Raw genomic sequence first — 16,121 nt, 5'->3', positions numbered from 1 at the left:
CTCTCTGACAACTCACTGATTTTAGGTACTGAAATGAAACTTAGATTGGTATATCAAAATCTGACAAACATCTGGAACATTCTTATTTCTTGCTATCAGAAATAATGCTATACTAAAGATTACTGTATAGTTCTTGTAAGAATTGATCCTCAAATTTCTATCAGATAAATCCACATACAGATTTCTGGGTTAAAGTATAACATTTTAGTAAACATTACTGTGCTTGACTCCTAAAGGGAGCCCAGCTTACAGACCCACTAAGTAATGTTTCTCTATTCTCTATGCCCCTGCCAATACTAGAGAGTGTCATATTCACTTTGCCTACCTAAGTAGAAAATTTACCAGTTATTCATGGAGTACAGCTTTTCCCCTGTCCACTGTCTACTTGTACTTCTCCTTTTATGAAATACCATTTAGATTCTTTGCCTTTCTTTTGGAAGGTTTTCTTTTTTAATTGGTTTTCTTATTAATATGTACAAATTTATTATGGTGCGGTTTTTCCCTGTTGTTAATGTTTGTTTTGTTTGAAACATGTTCCTAATAAAGCCCAGGCTAGCTAGTCTCAAGCCTGCTATCCTCCTGTCTCAGCCTCCCATGTGTTCGTGATTACAGACAAAAGTCACCACACACAGCTATTCACCGTGTCTTTTATCATCAAAAGCTTTCAATATTTTTATACAACCAACTCTGCCAATATTTTCCATTATGGAGTATATATTCTGTGTTTTGCCTAGGAACCTCTTCTGCTATCCAACATTATTAAAATAATATCCTGCATTTGTCCTTGATATTTCTTTCTAATTATTTTATTATAAATTAGTTTGTGTTACATTTAAATCTTTAATATATCTAAAATTTATTCATGCAATATTTTGACTTAGGAGCTGTTTCAATACTATTTATTGAATTATCTATCTTTAAATGCTTCCTCCTACTATAATAGATTACTACAAAGAGCTAAGGCAAGGTACAGAAATAACCATCACTCGAAATCTCAGTATTACTCACTTACTCAAGTCATGGGTATTTATGGAGAACCAACTGACAGGTACTAGGATACAACGGAGAACAAAACAAGCATCCCTGCTTTCATGAAGCTTACAATTTCTCTAGTTTTTCCCTTCTCACATAGAATATTTTAAAGGAAAAAGGAAATCTATGTCCACGCAAATTCAATACAGTTGGCAAAGTTGTAACACATTATGCTTTTCATTTCCCTGCTTTATCTCAAATGTCCCTGTTTATTCTAGTGACTATCTCCTTATCGTACTCATATGGAAAACACTGCAGGAGTTAACGTTCATTCCATTAACCTAAACCCTTCACTTGCTCTACCACTGTCACTTTCACCAAAATAAAAAAAAAAAAAATCTCAATAAGAAAAAAACATATATATTATAAATCTATTTACAAGTCCAATTCGACCATCAGGTCAAAGGTGTTTACTTTCTTTAAACTTCATGCAAACTGAGGACAGAGCCAAGAACCCTACGGATTGTGCACATGGCTTGGAGAAGAACTCCGGTCAACAACAGGTAAAGAAGGGAAGCTCGTTGGTGACGGTCACCTTGAACCTGGGAGCCCACCGCCGCAGAGACCGCCCCACACCCCCAGAGGCCCGGGGAGGGGGCGGGCCGATGGCCCTGTGACCACGCCCCCACCTCGCGCCCAACCCCGGGCCTCCCCCACACCCCCAAACCGCCGAGCGGCGGAACAAAGCGCCGCGGGAGGGGGGCGGGCAGGACTCGGTGCCTGCAGGGTGACCTTGGCCTTAAGCCCTCAGTTTCCTCAGGCGGAAAGTGAGGCCAGGCCTGCATGGCCGCCGCCGCCGCCGCCACCCGGGCTGCGGGCTCAGGACCCTCGTCCCACGGTTACCGGGAAACTCGGGCCCTTTCCCCCCCACGCGGCTCTCCCCGCCGCTGCCCCGCGAAGCCCCCGCCCCGTCCGCGCCCACGAGGACTACCTGCGATCTGGGAGACGAACGCTTCCGCCACCAGAGACATGGCGGCTGCGAGGCCCTGGACGCGCGCCTGCGCCCCGCGGCCCTCGGCGCCCTGCCGCGCGACCCCGGCGGCACCCCTGCAGCTAACGAGCCTGGCTGGGCCAACGCTCAGACACGCAGACGACACCTCAGCAGCCGAGGCCGGGCCGCAAGGTTACCGCCAGGCCGGCCGGGGACTTCCGGCGTCGCTGACAGCGCGCGCCGGCACTTCCGGCTGCTCCGCCCCGCGCGCGCGAGCCCTTGAAGCTCTGGCTCGCTCTGTGTGATGTCTCCAGGTGCCTAGATACACACGCGTGTATCGGTGCTTTTGAGTTTTATTGCATCCTTTTAGCAACCTACCAAGATGGAAACAAGCTTACTGCTGAGGCCCAGGAACTCAGGATTCCCTCAGTTCCACCACCTGCAGGATTTGAGGTCCACGGACAGATATTAAGTGTCAATTCTTTATTCAAATGCTCTAGCCAGAAGGAGGTTTGAACAGCTCGTGAGCTGAAACATAGTTTGTCTTTCAACTCCATGCACCCAAAATGAAGCTTGGAGAATCAAAACATTTCAATTTCTGGTTTCTGAGTGTAAAGGGACTCAGTGAAGGAGGGGCACAAGATTCCCTGAGTCTCTCCTCTTAGCCTAATCTTTTTTTTTTAATTATAGGTTGCAATTGGAGAAAAATCAGAAATATTATCGAATTAGAAACATGAAGTTACACTTGTAATAGACTTCAGAGATCATTTGGTGAGCCAAAGCCTCCTTTCGATGCTGAGAAAACGTCTCAGAGAGGCAAGAAGACTGGGGGTGGGGGGTTAGTTTTCTCCTACTATGTAGATTCTAGGAATCCAACTCAAGTCATCAGACTTCTCCCTTCTACCATGTGGGTTCCAGGGAGCCAACTCAAGTCATCAGGCTTGGTGGGCTAGCCCAGGCATACACATACATCAGCTTGTGCAGGCCAGTGGTCAATGACTAAGTTCCTCTTGAGTCACTCCACATCATTTTTTTTTTTATCTAGGGTCTTCTCACTGAGAATCAGGAACTCGAGGATTAAGCTGACCAACAGTATGCCGAAAAGTCAGGACTGAGCAGGTAGCTCACTGGTAAAGCTCTTCCCTAGCTTGAGACCCTACTTCCCATCTTCAGTCCCACCACACACACCCACAAAAAACATCATATAGCTTATGAAGTTTGTACATAGAAAAGCTGCTGTTCTAAGGATTACTGTCCATGACATCAGGAAAGGTATGTCTCCTTTCTTTATGTCCGTAGATCTCTGACCCTCCGTTACAATTTATTGTTCATATTTCTGCTTCCTTAACTGATACTTAAATAGTATATTGCTTTCTTAAAAGTGCCATACAGATTACCACACAAGGGGTGGTTCAAACGACAGATGTAGTCATTGTCTAGTTCTGGAAGCTTGAAGTCTGAAGTGAGAGTGTTGGCAAGACTCTCCTTTTTCTCAAGGGCGTAGAGAGAAGCATCCTTCCTGACTCTTCATCACTTCTAGGATTGCCAGTGCTCCTTGGCATTCCATGACCTTGGACACATCACTTCAACCTCTGCTTCCATCATCACACGGCAGAGCCCCTGTGTGTCTCTTGGTTCAAAACTACCTCTTCTGATGAAGGCACCAGTCGTTAGATGGAGGCTCATTCTATTAAAGACTGACCTCTTGTTAATTCCATCTACAAAGAGCTGACTTCCAGATAAGGTCACATCTGTAGATGCCCGAGGCTAGGATGTAGATGTCTTCTCAGAGGATGTAAAATGGTAGAAAGTTTTGAAGACTAAACCATAGCAATATTTGTAGCCCCCACAGCAAATAAGAAGTTTGTGAAAACAAATTTTAACTTACCCATTAATTTAAATAGACACAATGTACTTCAAAAAGCACCTTTTCTCTGGCTGAAATGAGGAAGGTTAATGAGAAGCTCAAAGAAATACAAGGAAGATAGTAGGTTGTTCTTGTTTGTGTTGAAGGAAGAAACACTAATAGTGGAGTATGTGGTACCCAATTCCCTCCCCATCCTTTTGTTGTTATTGACCCAGAGAAATGAGCTGTTTCGGTATCTTCTCACCAATCAAGTTTTCCATGCTTGTCCTCTGCACAGGGAATAGTATGTGTAACCTTGAAAAGTGAAAGTCTATTACCAGTTCAAGTTGTGCTGGCCTCTTCTGTTTGTTGCCTTTCTAAAGCTACAGATACTAGGTTTTGACTATTTTGGACGGATTTAGTGTTCTATTTCATAACCTGAGCCAAAGTCCTTAGATGACAGTCCTGGCAACTGGACTATGAAACCAGTAAGCAAATATAAGGGGTAGAGGTGAACCCCAAAATGGAAAAGAATGCTAGAGCCAAAGACTGGGAATATATGTAGGAACAACAGCACCTGAGTGAGGCAAATAGGATGTCTGTGCATAATTTTAGTCAGGCAGCCATAGCTTGCTAGACACAATAAACTAGGATGCATCAAAAGCGCTGGGTTAGGACACACCTACCTTTGCTACTATAACAAGTGTCTTAGCCTACCATAGTTGCTAGAAGAAAATACTTTAGACAGGTTAGTTTATCTTTTTTTCTGGTTGTTTGTTTGTTTGTTTTGGTGGGGGGGGTTGTTTGGTTGATTGGTTTTGTTTTGTTTTGTTTTGTTTTGTTTTGATACAGGGTCTCTCTACATAGCTCTGGCTGTCCTGGAACTGTGTAGACCAGCCTGACCTCAAACTCACACCTGTGCCTGCCTCTGCTGGGATTAAAGGTGTGTGCCACCACACCCAACTAGACAGGGTAATTTATTTGTTTGGTTTTCTTTTTTTTTTTTTTTTTTTTTTTTTTTGGTTTTTCGAGACAGGGTTTCTCTGTGTAGCTTTGTGCCTATCCTAGAACTCACTTTGGAGACCAGGCTGGCCTCGAACTCACAGAGATCCGCCTGCCTCTGCCTCCTGAGTGCTGGGATTAAAGGCATGCACCACCACCGCCTAGCAACAGGGTAATTTATAAGCAGCAGACTTATTGTTCATTTTGGAAAGCTCTGAAATCCAAAATCAAGGCTTCGGTAGAGCCAATGCCTCCCAAGAGGAACAGCTCCTCATAGATGGTAACTTCTCATGCCTTCAGATGGTGGAAGGGAAAGGGGGACTAATAAGTTCCCTCAAGCCTTTTCAATAAGGGTTTTAATTCCATACATGAGGGAAGAACCCTCCCAAAGGCCTCTCCCTCTTAAAGACTATCATATTGCTGATTGAGTTGCAACATTCGAATTTGAAGGGGTACCAGCATTCAGACCACAGCAGCTAGCCTTTTGAGGAAAAAAAAAATTCAAAAGGAGATCTGCTGGGGCACTGTCTCTATACACAACTCTTTTCATTGTGGCCAAGGAAGCTGAGTCCTCCACAGCATATGGATTTACTTTTTTCTCTCTGACTGACAGTTCTTTGCTTCCCACACAGGCAAATTTAGGCTGGAAAGAATGTATAATGTGGGAGGTCTTTATTACTAAAAATTAAATCCAATAAGATGCAGATGTCCTGACGGTGCCCACAAACAAGCTTTCTTTGTAATAAAGAGCCAACTGGAGAAAATATATTTATGCATCTGTATTAGAACAACTGGCAGATTTAAAACTGAAGATCTGTTTAAGATCACCACAATTAAGGGAAATACAAGAAAACAAGCCACTGGAATTTTTAAGAATGAGGTTATAAAACAAAAGTACTGCGGAATCCATATGTTACTAAAAGGATAGTCGCACAATTATTTAAAATAAATTATTAATGCATGACATTAACAGTCTCACTGTTTGCCCTAATAAAGTCACTTACTTGCCAAATTGTTGTGTCATAGGATATTTGCGGGTCTCTAACCTAGACTTCATGTTGTTACTGTATTACACAGTAAGAAAATGTTCAATTATTATTTTGAGTATATCTAAACGTTAAAATATTTGGGCATTTTATTTATATTTCATTTTTCTCTGACAGAATATTAATACTTTAATGCAAATGTTTTTGAAAGATGTCTGCAAGAGAAAACACTTATCCTCCACGATTCCTTCAAAAGGATACTATTGCTTTGATAATAAAATAGTAAATTCCAGACTTCTTGAGTTAGTCTCCTCCACAATCAACGGCTTTGGTGTGGCTAATTCATTCAACCCAAATAGTGTGTTGTTCAGTTAAGAGACAATAAACTGTAGGTAACACCGAGCTACTCCAAACAAGTTTTCTCTTTTCCTTTTCTTTCTTTTTTTAGTTGGGTGAGGGAGATCTTGCTGTATATCCCAGACTGTGCTCAAACTCATCTCCCAAGGGGCTAGAATTAAAAAATGTGTCATCATGCCTGGCATTTCAAAGATGCTTAAAGGTCCAGAAATGTAGTGACAGTTCACCCTTTTATCTCTTCATTCTTTTTCTCCCACTTTTTGGATACCTAAGGAATCGTACTTGACCAGGACAATAAAGTTTGTACCTTTTGTTCCCACTTTCTGAGTGTAACGCCTTCTGTTGTACACTAGAACTCCATTACATGAACCCCAAGTGTATTTGACTACTTTTTGAGAAATAGCTACATGATTGATTGCTGTGGACAAAGATTTTTTTCAAATATTAAGGGTTTTTCAAAAGAAATTAAAATGCTGTTTCTGATGTGTTCTAAATATCTTCTGGCTCACTTTCATAAGTTATTAAGGACTGAGTCTCTTTTTACTGATTACCATTCGCTGGTAGTTATGTCTTACCTACAGTCACAGGAATTATGTGAATTAGGATTTTCGTGGCTGCAAGTTATAAAGACACAATTAAACCTAAACTTAAGCAAGTTTATTGTCCCATTTCAATAGAAAAGATAAGGTAATTATTCACAAATTAATGAAGGCCTGTAGGAACTAGAAGTTTAGGCTCAGCAACCTGTCTCTCTCTGCGTCTTCATCTCTCTGTCTCTGTGTGTGTGTGTGTCTCTCTGTCTCTCTCCCCGCCCCTCATCTCTGTACCTCTGTTCAATTTTCTTCTTTTTATCTTAAAATGCACCTTCTCCAGTTAACTTGAGAAATAGCTGCTAGAAGCATCAATATGACATCCTCCCAACTTCGAAGTTACCCTAGAAGAACTTCAATTCATCCTCAATTGCTTGCTCTCACCCCCACTTGTAGTACTTTGTCCAAGTGAATGGATTGGACGGCTGAGCAGGCTTGAGGGTGGGGCGGCGAGGCCTGTTACAAGAAGGAAATGGAGAAAATATGCAGGCCGGCCAGAACAAAAGAAGCGCTGTGCACCCTAGGAGTGAGGGGAGTGCTCCACTGTGGCTGTCACTTGTTTTGGAACTTAGATGAGTCATTTAAGCTCTTTAATATTTTTCATTTCCATAAAGGGAGTTGTAAAATGTAATAATGCCTTAATTGCTGCCCCTAGCACAGGGGAGGGGAAGAGGAATTCAGATGATTGTGTTAACTAAAAGGAACAGAGCCAAGGATGTCTGCAATAGAATAAGAGGACTGGTCCTTAGATGTGTGTGTTACCCTCCCAGACCCGGCTAGAAAGGATAGACCCTTCCTAAATCTATAATTAGTATGTATACAGTCCAGATAATAGCATAGAAAGCAGTGTGAATGGTACAATAGTAAGGAAAAAAACAATAAAAATGTATTTTATTGTGAATATAATTGTGTGAAGACATAGTTATAAAAAGTACAATTCTCAAAAATTATAAACCTATTACAGAAGGGAGTGGGATTTTGGTGTTTTAACTCTTTGCTCTCTTTTAAATTTTCTGTAATATTTTTTGTGCCACTTAGAAAAAAAACTATTTTTTTTTTTTTTTTTTTTTTTTTTTTTTGGTTTTTCGAGACAGGGTTTCTCTGTGTAGCTTTGCGCCTTTCCTGGGACTCACTTGGTAGCCCAGGCTGGCCTCGAACTCACAGAGATCCGCCTGGCTCTGCCTCCCGAGTGCTGGGATTAAAGGCGTGCGCCACCACCGAAAAAAAACTATTTTAATCTGACATGGCAGCACACATTTGTAGTCTTAGCACTCAAGAGGCTTAGGCAGGAAAATCATGAGCTCAAGGCCACCCAGAGCTATATAGTAAGACCTAGTCTCAAAGACCAGCAAAAAATAACTGTTCTATCACACAGGCTAGAATTTCCTTGAAGATGACTGATTTGAGAAGTACTTGGACCATTCTGCTTCCAAGTCTCGCATGATACAGGTCTCATTAATAGCATTGCTGAGATCCTACCTTAGACCAACTCTGTGTTCCACAGCAGAGATTTACTGCTACATTAATAACAAAAGAAAAATGTGCAGAAAGAACAACATCCAAAGTGGATTCTTTCTTGATTATAAATCCTTATTTAGACTACCTACGGATAGGCAAGAATAATGGGTTGATCTAGATGCTGACAAACTTGGTAAACCAGTTGTAGACACTCTTGCTTTTGGCAGTGATCTGGTATGGATTATAGCTCTTCACCAAGTTGTCACATTTTACCTTTTAGCTCATTAACAAAGCTGAGGGGATGGTGATGATGACTAAGGTACCTTAAACAGTAGTTTCCATAACATATGTGACACAGTTGGTGAAGAGCTGGTCCTCTAACACTAGAATCTGAAAGGACACTGGAGCACTTGGAGTCCCTCTGTGGAAATACCCCATGATGGAGAAGTAGGTCACCTTGGTGTAAAGCTGGCACCTAGAAAAAAAGTGCCAAGCAACATAGACACCACCATTTTCCTTTGCCTTCTTTTCAAATCAAATCTATGTTAGAGCACCAGATTTATTTCCTCACTCGTTCCCACATTGGTTCTTGGCCCTTGACTACATTCTAGAGCTACTAAAGAAAACAAAATTTAGTGTCTGCTCATTAGGTGCTCACCATCCACCTGAGAAGGTGGAGATGCAAATAGGCCATTCCCAGGTAGTGGAATGAATGCCAGAGAAAACGTGAGCCCATGCAAGTTATAAGAAGCGTTACCTAGGTTTAAGTTGCAGTGTTGCAAGAGCTAACACAGCTCTTCAATATAAATGAAATGCCCTACCAAGATACAAACGCCCTTCTGAAATATGGCGTCTTTGAACTAAGTGCTTGGCTTTGTAGGGAATGCCTTCAATAACCTGAAAGGGCCTCAAAAACTGTAACCTTTGTGGAGAGAATGAGCAACTTATCTTGACACACTCCTTGACCCTCACAATCCCTCAAAGGCACAACGCGCTTCTACTCATTATAACTCCTTAGCTTTTTTCCTTTCCACATAAAATGAAAACATCACACCCTATAACTCTTCAAAATCATCCAAAGAAATCACTTTAAGATGACGATCAGTGTGAAATATTTGCTATCTTGCCAGCTTTCCTTTAAAAAAAAATTCCAGAAATAAAATACAGAAACTCAAAAGGAATAGAAACAACTGATCTCAGCTAGCAATACCACCTGTCAATCACAGCAGTTGTTCCCACTTTCCCCTCTGGAATCTTTTTAAGGGACTGAATATTTCTGTCTTTGCTGTTCAACTGTCACTCACGGGAATCCACTCAAACTCTATCCAGATCTTCTCCTTAGTTTTGTGTGTATTTTAAGGCAAGAAAGAACATAATTCTAAGTAAAAATACCACTCTGCCTCTGATGTTGTTTGTTTGTTGCCTCTAGTGTTTTGGATTTTGGGGGTTGGGGTTTCAAGACAGAGTTTCTCTGTGTAACTCTGACTGTCCTGGAACTGGCTTTGTAGAACAGACTGGTCTCAAACTCAGAGATCTGCTTACCTCTGCCTCCGGAGTGCTAGGATACTTCTGGTGTTTTTTAAGTTGTATTTATAATACAAGTATTGCTGTCAGACTACTAGAGATCTACTACTTCAATCAGACAAAGGAAGGGGTGCTTTCGAAGCCCAATAAGGTGCTTCAGTCCAAGGCTGAAGAACCTAAAACTCAAACTCATGTATGGAGGTGCACATCTGTAATCCCAGCACTCAGACTGAGGCAGTAGAATATTGAGTTCAAGGCCAATTTAGAATGCATAGTGAGACTATCTTTAAAAAATAAAGCAAAACAAAAAGATAGTTGTACATAATATAAATATGAAAATAACCATAGTCTTTAAGTCAGAATAAGTAAAGAGAATATCTGAAAGAATGCATTCTATTTTAAAAATTACTTTCATCTTGATAGCAAAATAAGGACCACATAATTTGCCTATATATACTTCTTTCAATAAACATATATATGTATCAGGCTTTCTCAGACCCCCATCCCCCAAATCATGACACAGAAACTTATTATTAGTTATGAATGCTTGACCTTATCTTATGCTTGTCCCACTAACCATTATAACTTAATTTAACCTGTTTCTCATCTATGTCTTTCCTCCAGGCTTTTTACCTTTCTTTCATTCTGTATGTCCTACTCCATGTCTGGCTGACTGGCAGCTACCTGGCTGGCTGGCCCAGGGTGTCTCACTGTCTTTCTCCCTTGTTCTCTTTCTCTCTTCCCGAGCCTAGATTCTTCCTCCTACTTATTCATATATGTCTGTGAATGCTTGCCTAGCTATTGGCCATTCAGCCTTTTATTAGACCAATCAGGTGCCTTAGGCAGACAAGGTAAAACAGCAATGCATCTCTACATAATTAAACAAATGCAGAATAAATAAGTGCAACACACCTTTACATAGTTAAAGTAGTATTCTGAAACATAAACAAATGTAACATATCTTTACATAGTTAAAGCGATATTCTATTCTGCAACATATATATAATATATATTGCTTAATATCTGTTATCATGTTAATGAACATAACAACAAGGCTTTTTTAAAAATGTTGGCCTATTGAAAACGGTGCTGGGACTCAAGCCCAGGTCCTCCAGAAGAGCAGCCAGGGCTCTTAACTGCTGAGCCATCTCTCCAGTTCCTAACTATTTCTAACTTTTGAATTGTATGTTTGTATATCTGTGTGTTTGTCTTTCTCTCTGTGTACATTTGTACACATATATACATATATATATATGTATGTATGTATGTATGTATGTATGTATTTAGATGCCCTCAGAGTCCAGAATAGGGTGTCAGATCCCCTGGAGCTGGAGTAATAGGTGGTTGTGAGCTGCCTAACTTGAGTACTGGGAACTGAATTTGGGTCCTCTATAAGAGCAGTCTATGTTCTTAACTGCTGAACCATCTCTCCAGCCCCTATACAAGGATATGTGTTGGTTTGTCTTACAGTTTATAGTTCTAATATCATTTTCCTTATCCACTTCCGTGTTATATATCGCCCATTTAATATACTTAGGTTCATTTCTCACTCTTCATATTCTACTTCTGGTTTCCCTCACATCCTGGCTGGAGTTAGTTTTATTTATCAGGGAGGGGAATATGTGTCTCATTACCATCGTTCTAAGAACCAGTTACAGGAAAAGTCTATTTGTAATGGCATGTATGTGTGAAAACACCATGATGAAGCCCTTTATTCTATATGCTAACTTTTAAGATGCATGTTTTTCAAAACCAAAGCACACAAAACCCAAAAAGGTTGATACAGAAGTTTCATTGCCATCTCAGTCTTGCTACGATTTCTCCACCCCGGTCCTCTCTACTCCCACCAGCAAACACTCTCCTTTTCTGCTTTATCCTCTTTGCTTATCTATGGCACAAATGAGTAGATAATGTTTGCTTTCTCTAAATCTCTTTCCTTTTTACTTGAAGTATTTTATCTTCCTCAGTGTCTTCCTCTTCTCATAATTTTTGTTTTTCACTGTTGTCCTGACTATTCTTGAATATTTACTCTTCCACATGAACTTTGTATCAACTTATATAGCTCTGTTTTAAAAAGCTTCTTGGAATTTTTATTAGAGCTGCATTAACTCTATAAATGGATTTAAGGAGAACTGGCATCTTTATAATGTTGACTCATCTGATGCAGGAACAGAGGACGGCTTTCCATTTGCTGCTCTCCGCCTGGCAGGATGCTTTAAGATGCTCACATCTAGGTTCTGTGCATTTGTGACTGTGTTTGCTTCTGAGTATTTAATCTTCTTTATTGCCACTAAAATGGACTTTTCTCTAACTTTATGGGCTAAAAGTGGTTATTGTTCATATATATGAAGGGTATTCATGTTTGGCATTTTATTTTACATTTAAAATGTTAATGACCTTGGTGACCAAATATAGTGACTCCTGGTGATAAAAACAGACATTATGTCTGCCACTACAGTCTTGTAGCTGTGGTACATTATATGGGCTTGACACACTGAGTTTTAAACAACTCTTTCCCTTAGTGTCCCAATCAATGAAAACACGATAAAAAGATAGATTTCTATTTGAGTGAAGCTTTTACTAATATTTTTAAAATGCATTTTTCGACCCAAACTCAAAGTCCTAGCAAGGAGTCCTTAAGGGGAATCAGAAGGGGGTGGGCTTTGTGGAAGGAGAAGCAGAGATGTGGTAAATCTGAGAAGCTGCAAATGTACAAGAGGAAATTATTTGGAGCCATTTTAGGATGCGAGACTAGAGCTAGCAGAAGGTGTCTTCGCTTCCTTCCCAGTTGGCTGTCAGAGTACCTGACAAGCAGCTTAGGGAGGAAGGAGAATTGAACTCCCAGTTCCAGCCCAGCCCATCACAGCATGGAGTCAGGGCAGCAGGACCAGCCGCAAGGCTAGCCACATCCACAGTCCAAAGCAGAGAGAAAATGAATGCACACAGATCTGTGCTTAGCTCACATTTTCATTTGTCATGTTGTCTAGGACCCAAACAAAAAGAATAGTGCCACCCGCTTTTATCCTGGGTCTTTTTACATCAATGAACACAGTCAAGACAATCCCCTACAGGCCAACAACTCAATCTCAACTTCATTGAGACTCTCCCCAAGTAATTGTAGATTATGGAAGTTGACTGTTAAAACTAACCACCCCACGGAATGATTTTTCCAAGTCTGTATATGAATGATAGTTGAAATTAGAAACAAGATGTGATTCCCAAGGATGAAAGAATAGAAAAACAGACAGAGCTGGAACCTGAATGGTAGAGAACACCCCGGCCAGGAACACAGAGTGGAAGAAGGCAGAGTATCAGAAGCCTAGAAGGAAGGAAAGTCCAGAGAATGAAAACAAGCCTTTATGGCAAAGACTTCAGTAACAGCAAAGCCAATGAGTATAGTAAATACCAGTACTTGTTGACGCTGGTATTTCCCTCCGTGTAGCTTTGAGCCTTCTAGTTCCTTAGAGATGATATGTAGTATTCAAATAACATGGGTTAGGGAAACCACACATGCCTGATGATCTGTGTTTGGATCCCCAGAACCCATATCAAAGCTGGACTCAGTAACGCAAGCATCAGAAATCACTGCTCACTAGGGAAATGGGAGGTAGAGACAGGAGCAGCTCCAAAACTAAGGGGCCAGCTGGCCTGGCTCACCCAACAAGGAACAGAACCTGTCTCAAAACAAGATAGAAAAGTGAGGACCAACACCCACAGGCTGTCCTCTGACCTGCACACATACATGCATCTTGCATAGACACACTTGAGCATGTACTCTCACGCATTACACACACATAAATATTACAAAAATTTAACAAAAAAAGGCACAAGTTTGGAAAACACTGAATTATTTTCTTTCCATTCTCTAGTGCTGAGGGTTGAATTCAGGGCCTTGCACATGCTCAATCCACACTCTACCACAGAGCTACACCCTCTACCTGGAATAGATTTCTTTACTGTGGGACTTCTCAGAGCTACACTACTATGCTTGTTTGCAATATGAATTGCTATACATCAGAGCAGAATGCAGAGTTCTACACATTTCTCTTTTTCTCTTATCCGTGTAGATGTTTTTTCCTGAATTTATCTTGATGCACCATATGGTACGTTCCCGTGCCTGTGGAGGCCAGAAGGTGTCTGATCCCTTGGAACTGTAATTATAGTCAGTTGTGATCTGCCACATGGGTGCTGGGAATTGAACCTGAGCTTTGCTCTCTGACTCCTCTTCTCTTTTTTCAGGGGAGGAGAGAAAGAGGCTCTCACTGTGTAGCCCTGCCTGGCCTAGAACTCACTATGTACACCAGGCTGGCCTCAGACTCAAGAGATTCACATGCACTCTGAGTGCTGGGATCAAAGGCATGGGCCACCACACCCAGTCAAACTTCTTTAACCAACTGATCTAAAAATTCCTTAACCAGCCTTTTCTTCCAAAAGAATTTCTGGAGATGAGAGTATCTGAATACACTTTGGAAATTTTAGAAAACCCCAAAAACTAATTCTCCTTAGCCTCTTCTCTGTCTTCATAGGCAAACACAGCAAGAATGCCCTTTTTGTTTTATAGGAAACAGCCCTCACTAATGCTGGAAGATGTCTCCAGCATTATTCACACCACAGCCTGAGCTAAAGACCAGACTGAACATGGGAGACAGCAAGAGGTAGTTGGGAGAGAGAGAGGAGCCCTGCTGGGGCAGGGGAGAAAAACAGCCATTGTGTCAAAAGCCCAGAGGCTTCTGGGATCTTGATGCAACTGGCAGAATCAGTTCCCGAGAGATCTGATCCTGGAAGCCGGAGAGACCCCGTGGTTCTCAGAAGCATCCTGTCCACCCAGAGAATGAGGTGCTTGCTGCAGGCTCTTTCCAGAATGGAGAAAGCTTGTCTAGACAGAGCCTGCAAACAGGCAATAACCTGACAGGCACACAGGGTGGGGCAGAGTCAACCACTTCTCAAACAGAAAAGCATTCTAAACTTGGGGAAAAGAGCTCTTTAAAAAATTGCTTTTTCTAAGATGAAAAGTCACTTGATTTTATCGGCAAAGGAAAAGGTGCTTTTCTTCATCAATACCTTGAAAGAAATTATAGTGACAATGAAAGATAACGAAGAACTGAATGGATTTATCATAAATCTGTTTTAAGCACCGATTTAAGTGCTTCTCAACCTTCCTGATGCTGCGACCCTTTAATCCCCTTGGCCTCACCGTCGCCCTCTATCCCAAGCTACCTCCTGTTTCCAGTCTCCCCCATCTAACTGTGCACCTCTCTCAGAGCTCAAGAATCTGACCTGGTGACTGGGGTGTTTACTACTTGCCAAAGCAGGATTTGCAAGAGAAAGGATGAGTTTGTTTGTTTGTTTATTGTTGTTGTTTTGGTGTGTGTGCTTGCATAGTCATGTGCATAGGGTGTGTGTGTGTGTATGTGTTTGTAGGAAGTAACAATGAAAGTGGTTTCTGTGATTTTTATACTCGCTTATGGGAGTGGAAAAAGATGGTATATGGGTACTTAAAGTTTGGTATGTTTGGGGACACCAGGTAAAGATGTGTTTGTAGGGGACAAGAAAAGTAGGAACATGGTCGTAGAGCTTGTGGGGATAAAGGACCTGGACCAGACCTAGAGGTTCAGGGTCTTCGTGTACCCAGATAGTCTTTCTCATCGTGGATATGAGTAAGATCACTTTTTAAAGTGTGGCTCACGGAGCCTTCCTTTAAAGCACTGAATTAGCTATATGATCCTATGTGTTTTCTACTTACGGCCATTTTTAAAACATTTTCACTTGTTTCGTCAAGGGGTCCACACATGCCGCGCGTGCGTGCCCGTGGAGGTCAGAGGACAAGCTGTGGGAGCTGCTTCTCTTGTCTCCTTCCGCCACGCCGCCGTGTGGATCCATCCCAGGGATCGAACTCAAGTCATCAGGTTTGACAGCAAGCACCTTCACCTGCTAACTCACCTTCTTGCCGCCCTCCCTTGCAGCCATTTGCAAGAGCAACTACTGTGTTCCCTTAGAACCTTTCCAGTGCAACTGTATGCCCATGGAGCTGTGCGCTACACAGATTAAATAAATATCTGCCCATTGTTCTACTGTGTCAGTGTTACATTCTGAGACACATCAGTAATTTCCCTAGGGTTAATAAAAGTAATTGTAAACAGTTGGCTAGTCTGATGTACCAAAGGCTAGCTAAATATAGCAATAATAGTTACCACATTTGCTAAAATAACAGCTAAGCTGCTGTACACAATTTGGGATTAAAGGCTCATTAAATAATAATACAGTTCTTTCCAACCCAACTGCCCTACTCATTATTTTAAGACAGGCATTGACTAGTCCAGCTCCTGTGTTTCTAGTGACTTTACTTATTCCATCTGTCCAGCTCCTAGCTCCTCTTGTACCTTGTTCATCCCTCA

General features: G+C 41.5%; 1 protein-coding gene and 1 long non-coding RNA gene across 4 annotated transcripts in view; one reads left to right on the top strand and one right to left on the bottom strand.

Moving 5' to 3' along the window:
* The window catches only part of Mtx2 (metaxin 2), a 53,854-nt gene extending 51,737 nt beyond the window's left edge, over positions 1–2,117 (bottom strand). Inside the window, exon 1 of one of the 2 annotated variants that reach the window (XM_052723131.1) lies at positions 1,964–2,117. In XM_052723131.1, the coding sequence (XP_052579091.1) occupies positions 1,964–2,003 (40 nt within the window). In that variant the 5' untranslated portion in view covers positions 2,004–2,117. The remainder of the gene's footprint in view (positions 1–1,963) is intronic. The other variant, XM_052723132.1, reaches the window with a different exon arrangement.
* Positions 2,118–2,306: 189 nt separating this feature from the next.
* LOC128100661 (uncharacterized) lies at positions 2,307–15,794 on the top strand. 2 transcript variants are annotated; one of them, XR_008214882.1, is made up of 3 exons: positions 2,307–2,416; positions 2,654–3,235; positions 15,506–15,794. It is a non-coding gene; the product is annotated as an uncharacterized LOC128100661 (long non-coding RNA). The 2 variants fall into 2 exon arrangements; XR_008214880.1 differs by having other exon boundaries at positions 2,307–3,235.
* The last annotated feature ends 327 nt before the right edge of the window (positions 15,795–16,121 follow it).

Source organism: Peromyscus californicus, unplaced genomic scaffold, assembly GCF_007827085.1.
Source record: "Peromyscus californicus insignis strain IS unplaced genomic scaffold, ASM782708v3 Scaffold_7__1_contigs__length_154581171, whole genome shotgun sequence".
In the NCBI taxonomy this organism is placed as follows: domain Eukaryota; kingdom Metazoa; phylum Chordata; class Mammalia; order Rodentia; family Cricetidae; genus Peromyscus; species Peromyscus californicus.
Note: the sequence above shows the minus strand (reverse complement) of the source record. Positions and strands in the feature narration are given on the sequence as shown.